General features: G+C 36.3%; 1 protein-coding gene across 1 annotated transcript; it reads left to right on the forward strand.

Moving 5' to 3' along the window:
• The first annotated feature begins 1,783 nt into the window (after positions 1 to 1,783).
• LOC126799053 (uncharacterized) lies at positions 1,784 to 5,241 on the forward strand. Its single transcript, XM_050526170.1, has 3 exons — positions 1,784 to 3,642; positions 3,905 to 4,173; positions 4,435 to 5,241. Exons 1-3 carry the CDS (start codon positions 2,368 to 2,370, stop codon positions 5,093 to 5,095), a joined length of 2,205 nt encoding a protein of 734 aa, XP_050382127.1. The 5' UTR covers positions 1,784 to 2,367; the 3' UTR covers positions 5,096 to 5,241.
• The last annotated feature ends 8,121 nt before the right edge of the window (positions 5,242 to 13,362 follow it).

Raw genomic sequence — 13,362 nt, forward strand, 5'->3', positions numbered from 1 at the left:
TTTTATCATATTCGTTAAATTTGTGATTGTATTCCGTGGTAACTTTGGCCATAGTTCTCTGATGATCAATTTAGCATTGCTGTTCTGAAGTCTGAGCTGTGCGCGGTATTATTGATTGCTGGCTGGTGATAACCAACAGAGTCTCTTTTTCCTTGATGAATCAGAACAATTTGGGTTATTACAAGGCCAGGGAAGAAATCAATTCAGATAATCCCGATAATTTCAGCAAAGAAAGCATACTGATCGGGAAAGGCATAGAAGCCTCAGTAAGTAAATTGACACCAGAGAGACTACCGACACGCTGGGAGTAGCAACAATAATTCATAAGCTCTTCTGGGAATGAACTTTAGAGGTCGGAGATGAGATGTTGGAGAAAACCAAACAAATTGAAGTCGTTATGTTATGAATTTATTTGGTATCCTCCAACTCTCACATACGACTTTTAAATGAAGAAAGCTACATGAAGTTTCACTTTAGAATTTAGATGCCGGAGATAAGATATTAGAGGAAATTAAACAAATACTATCTCTATGAGATTTTAATTTGCTTAATTTCCTCGAATTCTCATATCCAACATCTAAACATTGGATATTAACCAAACAAGAGGTACAATTTAGATGCCGCAAATGAGACATTGGAGGAAACTAAACAAACAAGGAACTTCCGAAGAGATTAATTGTTTAGTCTCTTCCAATTCTCATATTTGACACCTAAACAAACAAATGACTATGAATATTACTTTAGATGCCGGAAATGGGATTTGAAGAAAACTAAACAAATTATAAACTTCCTCGTCAAAATCAATTTGTTTAGTCCCCTCCAATTCTCACATACAGCATTCAAAAGAGAACTACGGATGCAAAGAGGAGGTGTTAGATAAGATGTTGGAGGAAACCGAAGCATACTAGGGGTAGATCGATAAAAGGTTTCTCTCTCTGGCCTGGAATTTAATAAGCTCCTTTCAACTCTTATCTACAGGTTCACTCGGTTCGATTCTATAAGCTTAATGGGAGCTGTTGAAGACTGAAGAGCAATATGCGTGTCTATTTGTAAGGATGCTCGAAAGGGAACAACTCATTCATGCATATCTTGGTTCCTGAGAGCAAAATTTGCATGCCATTGACTAGGAGGACATGAATACTGGGAAGAACTAATAAAATACGGACCAAGGTACATGGGACCTTCAAAGAGTATGAGTGAAACAACTTTAAAGACTAAACACATGATGTAAATTACATTTTACCTCTCAATAAGCCTCTAAGTTGTGGAGAAGACTATTAGCTTGTTAGGGATGATCTTAACAAGTGCCGGAGATTATAAGTTAGATGGACTTCTCCATATATAGCAGCGAATTTTGATTTTTTTTTTTGAAACTATCTATTTATAGATCGACATTAATTTTTAAATTCTGATTTTTTTTAAAAAGAAACAAAAAACTTATATGTATAATATCTATTTTCTAAACAACAACTATGTACGCAAAATACATCTTTACACAAATCAAGGTGCTAACTTAAAATATGAAATAACAAAATGGACATCAAATCACTGTGATTGCACCAAATATAGTTTACCTTCATCTTTAGGACAGTGAAATACACTTCAGTGACTTCACTCACAAATATGAGAGAGTTCTAAGAACACTGATGAAAATTAGATGACCCAAATTTTAACCCGTCACTGAATGCCAATCACCTCGGTAAGCCAGTAAAAAAAATTCATTTAGAACCAGTCTGACGTGTGCCCTAACTTCTAAAGTCTCCACAACTTCAACTAACCAAGACCGTCAAAACCCTCCCACTCTCTTCTCCGCCCAAAAATCTCAAAAACCCAAAACCATGTCCTCCAAATGGCCCGCCATCCAGCACCGCCACAAGTACACCTACAACACCGTCGTCTTTCCCGCCTCCTTCACCGACTCCCTTACGTCACTCCCCCCTCAATTCTCCGCCTCCAAATTCTTCTCCCAATTGACCTCCCTCGTCTCCCTCAACTCCACCTACGCCCAGCTCCACCACACCAAAACCCTCTCCTCCTCCTTCGCCGACGAATCCCTAGTCTCCCAAGCCGCGCCGTTCTACCTCGAGCTTCTCTTCCTCGAGAACTCCCTCCCTCTCCACAAGACCCTAGTCGCGGCGCTTGCCAAGGCCCGGAGCTTCCAGTCGCTGATCGGAGAATGCTTCCGGCGCCTCTGCGAGGACTAAGGCGGCGGCGGGAAGGGGAGGCGGTTCTGCGTCTCGAGGGCGGCGCTGTCGGTGATGGGGATGCCGAAGCTGGGGTTTCTGGTGGATGATGATGTCTGTTGTGCTGTCACGTCATTTTTGAAGTGTTTCCTTGAGCACTTGCGTGACGAGTGTTGGAGCAGCAATGGTATTGAAGGCGGTTACGCAGTTTATAGATACTCTTTTCTTGAATCCCATGACGGCTAGTTTGCCTTCCCAGTTAGAACTCATGTTATTAAAGGAAGCAGTCCCACTGAACATGAGGTGTTGCTCTACAGGTTTTCAAATGAAATGGAGTAGCTTGTTTAGAAAGTTCTTTTCTCGGGTCAGAACAGCCTTGGAGAGACAATTCAAACAGGGAAGCTGGCAACCCATTTTAGATAACAACAATGGAAAACATCTTTCAAATGGAAATGAGAGCACTGAAGCTAACAGAGCAAGTGATCTTTTCCATTTCATGAGATGGTTAAGCTCATTTCTATTTTTCTCATGCTATCCATCGGCCCCTTATCAGAGAAAAATGATGGCCACACAGCTCATTCTGATAATGCTTAATGTTTGGTCCATTGTTCCTGCTACTGAAGAAAAAAATGGCTCTGTATTTTTAGAAGGCTGTCTCCATCCTTATAATAAAGGAACCACATCACCTGCTTCAACGTTGTTGTTAGTTGGATCAATAATTGATAGTTGGGACAGGCTAAGAGATAGTTTCTTTCGGATACTGTTACACTTTCCAAATCCACTTCCTGGAATTTCAGATGAATATATGGTCCAGATTGTGGTATCTTGGGCTAAGAGATTAGTTTGCAGTCCAGGTGTGAGAGAAAGTGATGCTGGAGCTCTGGTGTTAAGGCTAATTTTAAGTAAGTATGTCTTACAGCTAGGATGGACTGTTCAAGCTTCAGTTAGTGTAGTTTGCGTTCGATCAAATTCTGGATTGGAAAACAGAGATGGTCAGGCTTATAATTCTCGGCAACCTGTGATTGAGTATATTAGATCGCTGATTGATTGGTTAGATGTTTCCATAGAGGTAGGGGAAAGGGATCTTTCAGAAGCATGCAAAAGCAGCTTTGTACATGGAGTTCTACTCACACTACGATATACTTTTGAGGAGTTAGACTTCAGGTCTGATGGAGTACTGTCTAATATTTCAGAGATGAGGCATCTATTAGAGAAACTTTTGGAGCTTGTGATGCGAATAACTTCTCTGGCACTTTGGGTGGTTTCTGCAGATGCTTTGCATTTGCCTGAAGACATGGATGATATGGTTGATGATGGAGCTTTCTTGTCTGAGGTTCCAGAAGTGGTGGAAGCGAAATCATGTCAGTTGGAGCATAACGACAATAACTCCACACTTTTGCAGGATAATAGGCGATCAGAACAAACTGTAATGGTTGGTTGCTGGCTTGCGATGAAAGAGGTATTTGCAAATTTCTTTTGTACTCTTTTCTTTGCATTAATACTTGTACCTAAGATATCTTTATGGGATAAGCTATAGAGAGTGCATACAACTCTTTATGGGATCTTTAGTTGACCAATATCCATAGAGTTGTAAACCAATAGAAAGTGCATAAAACTCTTTTACTATTAAATGAGTGTTCCATAGGATAGTATATTGTAGCATTCAGTATGGCAATACCTTTACTTCATTACACTAAAAGTTAATTATGCAAAAATTTCAGGTGAGTCTTCTTTTGGGAACTACTGTTAGGAAGGTTCCTTTACCAAGTAACCCTTCCTCAGAACCATTACGTGTAGAAGGCACCTCTTGTGCTTCTGGAGTTCCATTTATGATGGTCTCGGATGCAATGCTTGATTTGAAACAACTTGAAACAATTGGGAATCACTTTTTAGAAGTCCTCCTTAAAATGAAGCATAATGGTGCGATTGATAAAACAAGGGCTGGATTTACAGCTCTTTGCAACCGTTTACTTTGCTCAAACGATCCTAGGTATGCTTCTGTTTCATTTGTGCTTCTTCAACTATGTACATTCTAATATTGAATTCCATCTTATAGATGATGTCTTCAACACAATTTTATGGTAGAAGTATTCATATATCAAGTCCTCACCATTCAGAAGATTACTTGTCCAATCCTTATAGCCAGGAGATTTTTATTTCATTTTGTCTAATAAGAATTTTACAGATGCAAATTCCTTACTGCCTGATGCAAATGCCTGATGAACCCATCTTCTAATATTTTTTATTCCAGGCTTTGTAAGTTAACAGAATCCTGGATGGAGCAACTTATGGAAAGAACTGTGGCCAAAGGTCAAGTAGTGGATGACTTGTTAAGGAGGAGTGCAGGTATTCCTGCAGCATTTACAGCTTTATTCCTCTCGGAGCCTGAAGGTGCACCTAAGAAACTTCTCCCCCGGGCCTTGCGGTGGCTAATAGATGTTGCTAAAGAGTCCTTCCTGGACCAATTTGAGAGCAACAGTGACATGCATAAATTTACTCCAGCAAAGTCCGACAATAATTTTGATTCTGCACTGCTATCAGAGAGAAATATAAGTGTGTCAAAAATACGGGATGAGGGTGTCATTCCTACCGTTCATGCATTCAATGTCCTTAGAGCTGCTTTCAATGACACCAACCTGGCTACTGATACATCAGGGTTTTCTGCTGAGGCTATGATTATTTCGATTCGTTCCTTCTCTTCTCCCTACTGGGAGGTTCGGAACAGTGCTTGTCAGGCATACGCTGCTTTTGTTCGTCGCATGATTGGATTCCTTAATGTCCAGAAACGGGAGTCGCAAAGGCGTGCACTAACTGGGGTCGAATTTTTTCATAGGTATGCATTCTATAATTCCCCTCCCCTCAGTTGGTTAATGCTGTTCACATTCTTGAATTTTATTATATTAGAAGTATAATTATCCAGGAAAGTATAAAATTTGTCATAATTGAGCTGGAAGTTTAATTTGACATCACAAGTTTAATTTGAGCAAACACGATAATAATTCGGCCTTTTTCCATTTAAAAAGATGCACGATTTGCAAGTTCCACTTTGTTTGTGGGCAGGTTTTGATATGACTGATTATGATTCGTAACACGAGTTGAACTTTTCAGCAAGTCTTTTAGAATTAATAGATTTGAATTAGATTTCATATGAATATGAAAATATTAGAGGAAATTAACTAAGTCATAAGGCTGGGTTATGACACGTGATCAGTTGACCCATAATATCATAATTATCAATTGCCACAAACACCCCAATTTTATTAGAACTTACAATATTTTCAAACAAAAGTTACGCAGTCACTGGTCAAACAACATTTCATCTTTGGTTCGATATCATAGGGTATTGCTGGGCAGATTTCAAAGCTACCATTATCATGACCGAATGTAAAAAAATCACATGATAAATGAAATTGTTTTTTTATATTACAATTCAAGTAGAAAATTGGTGTGAGAAGAAATACATGCATTTGAAATATGTAGTCGACTAGTCGCTAGCTGATTCAAGTTGATATGTTATTTCAAAACCTAACGTAAATTTTAGAAATAATAGAAGATAACATTGTAGTTAGTGCTTTCATAAACATACATGTATTTTTATAGGATTTTCCCTCAATCTATACTATTAATAACCCAAATAAGTGTTTGCGAAATTATATTAACACATTTTCACCATATATTATTTGCAAATAACTTCATCAAGAACAAAAATGTAAAAACTAAAATCAGAATCAGAAAAAATTACCGATAACTTCTCCCTATAACTCTATACTTCATTTGCTCACACACGTAGTGGGCGGTGATCGCTGGTTTCTTCATAATACAAATTGTGTAGGGTTGGTTTCTAATGTATTCTTTTACAAATAAAAGAAAATCTAGCGTACATAACCCTGCAATTAACAATAATCAAAAGTGGGGTCGATCAGCTTAAGTAGATAGTTACTTTTTTAATCACAATAATTGTCTCCCTATGGCTCTTGTTTAATTACAAGAAATGAATTCAACTGGAAATTGTCTGTTCTTCTTGGAAAATAAAAATGCTGGAGCCATCTTCTACGAGCATACATATGATCAGAAGAGAGGCACAGTTGATGTGACAAAACTGTCAAGAACTTACGACTTAACATTCAACTGATTAAATCGATCACGTACATAATATGAGATCCCTCTTCGTCAATTGCAAAAAAATGGCAGTCAATAGTCATTGACGATCGACTTCATCATTGTGTGATCCTAATCAAATATTTAATAAGCATGTACAGCAAGATTAATATAGCTAATCTATAGTTAATTCATAATAGGGATTAGGTGAAAATGCATGGAAGTAAATTTACCGACCACCACTTATATGTCCACACATGCCCACTTACCTAGATGAAAGTCACTTGTTTTTTTTACTTATTATAGTTAACTCTTACATTTCTTAAATTAATTATTGATTTATTGTTATCATGTGTTATTAATTTATATAGATAATCATGGTTATATCATAATTAATTTAGAACACATGACTTTCATCTAAGTATGTGGGCATGAGAGTGGTAAAACAAGTGGTCGGAAAATTTGCTTCGGAAAATGCATATGCATGTACGTTTGCACGCATGCATGGACCTGGTTAATTAAGGCCTCTCAATTAAGAGAAATTAATTGAGATCGAAGATACAAATCGCTTAAGAGTTAAGACTATATATACTACACTCACAAATCTTGTATATTATGTCCTGTGGATACAATTTTGTGAATAAGATCGAGAATTCTATTAGACTATATATAATCAAACTCGATCTCCCGTGATTGATGATTAAATGAATGATCATGCTTGTTGGAAAAATAGTTAATAAACCATTTTAAAACCAAATTTTAATTAATTAATTTAATTAAGTTAAACTTATAATTAATCAAATATGAACATAGATTTGAGTTCTCCATAATGAGGGCTACAAGATCATATGTTTGTTTGTGTAATTTGGTTTGTGGGTGAATAAGAAATTGTCACTCAAAGATGGCTACTTAGAATGAGGGAAATGTGTTTGTCCCACATTGGAAAAAAGAAATGTTGAAAAGACTTTATATAGAATCAATTATGTATGGATTGTAAAGTGTATAAGCCCTTTTATACCCTCTCGCGCACGCGCAGGGGGGGTGCAAATCTCAGGTCACAAGGGAAACTCGTGTATGTCCATGCGACCTGCATTTCCGAAAATTCGGTTCTGACATTTCAAATTCTTCTTTTGTACAACTGTGTGTTATGGAGAATTATAACAGAATTGAAATCAGTGCTTGTAACATATGTAACTCATATATGTTATGATCTTTTGATTTCTATAACAACCATCTTATTCATTGTTGATTGCAAATCCTCACTGTATAAATAGCCACCATCATTTCATTGTAAGATCATCCAATTCGACCACTCCTCTCAAAGTTCTTAGCAATTCTCTGGTGATAGAAAGAGGTATCATTCGAGTTCGTTGAGAATTCTAGTTAGTTGTTTAACTTCCTAGAATTATTTAGTCGTTATATCCTGGGAGACAAGCGCCAAGCATCCTTGCACCGGTAGAGGAGGCGTAAACGTCTTAAGGACAGTGTGGTATCACACACGTCTCGACTAGTTCTTCCATTACCAATCGTTCGGTATTTTGGTTGAATTTCTTTTCGTGTCCTTCGTTATTAAAGTTACATGCTTAGTTTCTGTTTTATAATTATTTATAATTCAGTTTATTAAATTATATATGCAATATATCACTGTTTATCTAACAATGCTCACTAACTCAATAATCCCTTGTGAAAATACTAGATGGAACAAATTAAAAATAAGCAGTGGAATAATACGAATAATTTTACTTTATTATTGAATAAAATATTTAAAAAAATCGACAACGAATGTTCAAAGATAACATATTCTTAAAAATAAAATTACTTCATACTTAAAAAACACAGTCAAGTGTAATACAAAACCACGGAAATTTTAGTTATCACGAAATACGTTAACACCATGAAGGTCGTTGAAGGCACAAAAGTCTTGAGCCACGAAGGTCTCTTAAAGCCACGAAGGTCTTGAGCCACAAAGGACTTGAATGTCACGGAGGTCACTCAATAGAGCCACAAAGGTCTCTTACCACACACAACTAATCTCGCCTATCACTCAGACTAAGCTCGACCACATACACTTACGAATTTGTTTTCTTTTCTCTATGTGTCTATGATCGATGCCAACACCCTAGCACGGTCCCTATCTTATATAACCGATCTCTCCTCTAATCTCTCGATAAGGATTACAATAACTCACCTAACAACCTTTCTAAATCTAGTTTATATAGAAAATAAATTTTTCTTATTTGAAAATCAATCTCAAATAAATAGGGAATGAAAGACCTCACCTGTATCTCTTTTCAGCGTAACCATCACTCCCTTTCTATAACAAATATTAACCAAAACAATTCACTATTTATTACTTAATAAATATGAAAATATATTTGAAAATACTCATATAATAAAATAAAGGCATAAATGCCTATTTGCACCCCAAATTTAGCCGAAATTGTCAATTTGCACCCCGAACTTGCATTTGAGTCAATTTACCTCCTAAACTTGGTAAAAATTGCCGATTTGCACCCCATCCGTTAAATTTAACTGTTTCTATCCAATTTTGCGTCACATGTCATGCATTTAAGGGGTAGTATTGTCATTATATATTTATATTTTTCTTAAAAATAAATAAAAATATTCTTTAAAATGAGGATTATTTTGTTAATCAAATTATTTATTTATATCTTTTTTTCTACGTACTTAACCCTACTTTGAATTATATATTCAATATACCCACCCATTCAAATATAGTGTGTTGTGTATAAATATATTTTTATATGTACACATTGTTGGAGGATGAACAAAACGAGAATAATAACGACATAATAGAACAGAACGTAACCGTTTATTGATTGATAATGAGGCCAATATATAGGCATTACATAACCACAATCCCGTAGGATTTGGAGTCCTAATCTATTACAGAGATGCGAATCTATCTCTAACATAAAACCTAATAAGGCTAAGACACACACAATGGTATAATAGTAATTCTCTCGGAACACACATTTATTTTTAATTTTCAATGTATTTATTTATTTATATTTTTTTCTAATATCTTTTAACATACCATATCACATAAAATAATAAATATATAAATCAATAACATGTTTCGAAAAAACAAACATTGTAGCAAGTGTTCCTCTTAAGTAATTTTATTAATTTATTTCATTATTCAATATGAATAAATATATAATGATAATACTACCCCTTAAATGCATGACATGTGACGCAAAATTAGATATAAACAGTTAAATTTAACGGATGGGGTGCAAATCGATAATTTTTACCAAGTTTATGAGGTAAATTGACTCAAATACAAGTTCGGGGTGTAAATCGGCAATTTTTACCAAGTTTAGGAGGTAAATTGACTCAAATGCAAGTTCGGGGTGCAAATTGACAATTTTAGCCAATTTTAGGGTGCAAATTGGCATTAATGCCTAAAATAAATAAGGAGAGATCAACCTATCCGAAAATATTAATTCCTTAAAGAGAGAATATCTCCCAATAAAGATTAACAAACCCCTCCTATTTAATCTAGACACTTCCCAAAGTAAAACCAACGTACTAGGGAAAGAATATGAACCTATTTGGAAAGTGACCTCATGACATAAAGGTTTCCTAGTTCGATTAGGTAACTTTTTTATTTCTTTGTAATTGCCTATCAAAGCCTCTCAAATTCTTCTCTGTCACAAGCTTGATATCCTTTGATCTCCATCAACACATGGAGGCCAATATATCTTCACCCTGATAATACATTGCTTAAATTTGCTTCAAGTTATTAAATGAAGAAGTGAGCTCACTAAAACCTTAAACCTAACCCAACAAACCCTACTAATAAATCATGCCTTCTAAATCTAATGCATGCCGATGCAATATTTGTATGAGTGGGTGCATGTATGAGGTAATGAGACAATTGCATTAGATATTTGTGGGAGTGAGACCCACGCTCTAGGGCATTTTGACCCTTGAATTGGAGTTGCTTGTAGGGCTACGTCATGTGTTACAAGTTACAACTTACAAGTATATACATAGGTAGTACTTGTAACGTGAGAGACAGGCACTACTGGCTGAAGTGTATATATATATGTATATATATATATATATATAGCTCTTCATGTGCGACGTCCCGATTCCGGCGACCGCCGTGGTGTTACGGTACGGCGGACCAGCACAGCCACATTAACTACCTCCCGTCGATTTCGTCTGTGCTGACCGAAGCTTCATCGGTGACCAACGGCGGCCGGAATCTGCAAAAATCAAGTTTCTGGGCAGATTCCAGTGATTTCGCGATTTCGGCCGCCGATAGAGTTCCGACCGGCACAGACGGGACCGCCGCGAGGTGGGGAGTGCGGTTTTCGTGGTCCGCCCCACCGTTGCGGTATGTCGTCGCCAAAAACGCCAAATCCGTACGGTAAGTACGGTACAGACGTCCGAACCTGAAAATTTATATATATATATATATATATATATATGTGAAGAAATCAAAATCATATATAAGACATAGACGATCGAGCAATTACCGGCAACCACCGCATTGAAGATGCAAATACATTACTAGTTGCTAACTTGCTACCAACCATGAGTAGTCACATAAAACTTAATCTGACTTTAACAATGGCACAAGCCTTTCGACGCATGCACGGTTGCAACTTACACCCACTAAGTTAAGATCATATCATTTAAATGATGTCCAGTTGTCGGAAAATTTTGTTCTGTGCTGCTGCATACCATGCAACATCATTTTTCTCCACAAACAAATCCCCACATCCCATGTGCATTTATATATAGTAGCAAAAAGATATGTAATTGTTATTCATGCCTTGATTTTATTTTTATAAAAACCCAATGATTTCCTTAAAAAAAGCAGTTGAAACTTAAATTTCAGTTGGATTAGACAACCAAGGACCTAACCATTCTGAAAAACTTGCATCTCAATGATCTCATGCAAGTGATTACTAGTGGAGCATGGAGCTCTTGTATTGGTATAATTGTACTAAAGAAAATAATTGTTCTAAAGAAAACAAAAAGTTCCAAATTGCAAGGGCCTCTTGCAAGACAGACGGAGATTTCTTTTCACGACACAAGACAGAGAGGTTGTCTTCATTCTTATTCAATCAAAACAAACTGCGTAGCGGATTCCCCTAACCACTCGACCGACCTCAATCAACTTTTCTCTTTTTTACTTCAATAAAAATTGTTACCAACTTGCTTGAAACTCAAACTTCATTCAACGTTAAGAAACATATGTCCTTATCTTTTTGTACGCTGTGATACCATTGAGTGTCACATACTCCTAGCCTTCACTGGACTTGTGTAAATTTCACGACCGAAATGACATACGAGGCATTCGCAAAATATTTATGATTTTTGGATTTTTTTTTTCAACTATGTGATTGAGGTAGCTGGTCGGATACATGATCTTGATTTATTGGATCATTTAGTTATTAACCTTACTTTCATATTCAGATTGACGATCTGACTGATCACTCGACACAAAATGAGAAAGCACTACTAATTAAGTAATACATACACGGTTGATGTATTTCATACTCGTTATCTATAGATTGGTCTTGCATGTGGTATTTCATATACTAGGCGTGCTAGGGTATGCAGTTTAGGATTTCCAGCTTAGGGTATGCCCGGAAATTGTTCACCTTGTTTGTAGCATCATATAATATTTGAACTTCAGAAACTGAAACCGCGCAGTTTACTTGTTAATTATCAGCTCTGTCTTTGTTTTGTTTTTGATGTTTCACGCAATTTTGTACAGTGGAACGTAAAAAGCTGTCTCAGGGCTTTCACTTTCTGCTCCTCCTGCTTCTGCTTTCTGATTCTGCTTCTTTCACTTTCATTATTGATGGAGATGAGTAATTAAGGTAAACTAAAGTAATGTACGTGTGATATATATATAGAGAAATTGAATATGAAGGTCGGGTTTGCGTTGGAGTAGGTAGTCAGGTTACGTATGCCACTTGCCCAGAAAATTGAGAAAACTAGATGCATGACTGAATCTATTTCGGCCAATTCTGGACTTCTTCACATGCTGCAGGAACCCTAAAATTTAATACGGTAGCTAAAAGTCATCTTCTCTTGCATGCTTTTCTGTCATTTATTAATATCGACTGATGAATTGAATACTTTGAATATCACATCACTTAAACATTTATTACTAGCCGGAAATATAAGTTTGTTTCACACAGTATAAGACTATTAAGTACCTGCAATATTGTGCAGAATATATAATTAGATAGATCGAGTCGATCTGGTTATTATCCTCAATAATGTGGGGGAATAGATGCCTAATTTGAGGATGTCCTCTACTTGATCACATTCTAAACTAACAATGGTTTAAAACACTAGCATCATTTGTGAATAGCCACGCCCTAATTGGAAAGGCCCTTTTTGGGGTTGGGTGGCTAAACACTAATGTTTAATGGTCGGTTGGAGACTTGGAGGATCGATAATGATCCTATTATATTTGCAAGCAAACTAAGACTCCCTTGCAAGATATGCTATGTATAACTTTTCCACTTTTAATGTCCCTGACTAAATATATCAGCATAGCTAACTAGCTCACCTTCAAGATCAAGATGCTTTTCAGGTCAATAAGCATTACCATATACTCTGTTTTTATCTTTCAAAAGATCTGAAAAATGATCCACATTTGATGGTGGTATATATAGTTTTATAAAATCAGAAAGTGGAAATTTCCGCATCATCCGAGTGTCCCATATGCTTGAACTCTTCTGCATAATTCCATTCTGCATCTTAACTAGATCGATATATATTATGCATCTTCTGCATAAATGCATAATCCCATATGAACATTAATTATAATTGCAGACATAATCAGAAATGTGGACTATATATATAATTAATCTACCACATACACGAAGCCGCGTTGTTGTTTGTTTTTATATCCTATTAATCTAACGCATGTGATTCTCCTCCTTAGCAGCACCACAGCTAACATGCAAGCAAACAGAGATCACAACAAAAATAATTGAACTTAATTTCTAGTTGTTAAACAAAGCACGGATCCTTCCAGTTACAGGAAGTGGAATGTGTATATATATATATATATATATAT

This window comes from Argentina anserina, chromosome 6, assembly GCF_933775445.1.
Source record: "Argentina anserina chromosome 6, drPotAnse1.1, whole genome shotgun sequence".
NCBI classification, from domain to species: Eukaryota; Viridiplantae; Streptophyta; class Magnoliopsida; order Rosales; family Rosaceae; genus Argentina; species Argentina anserina.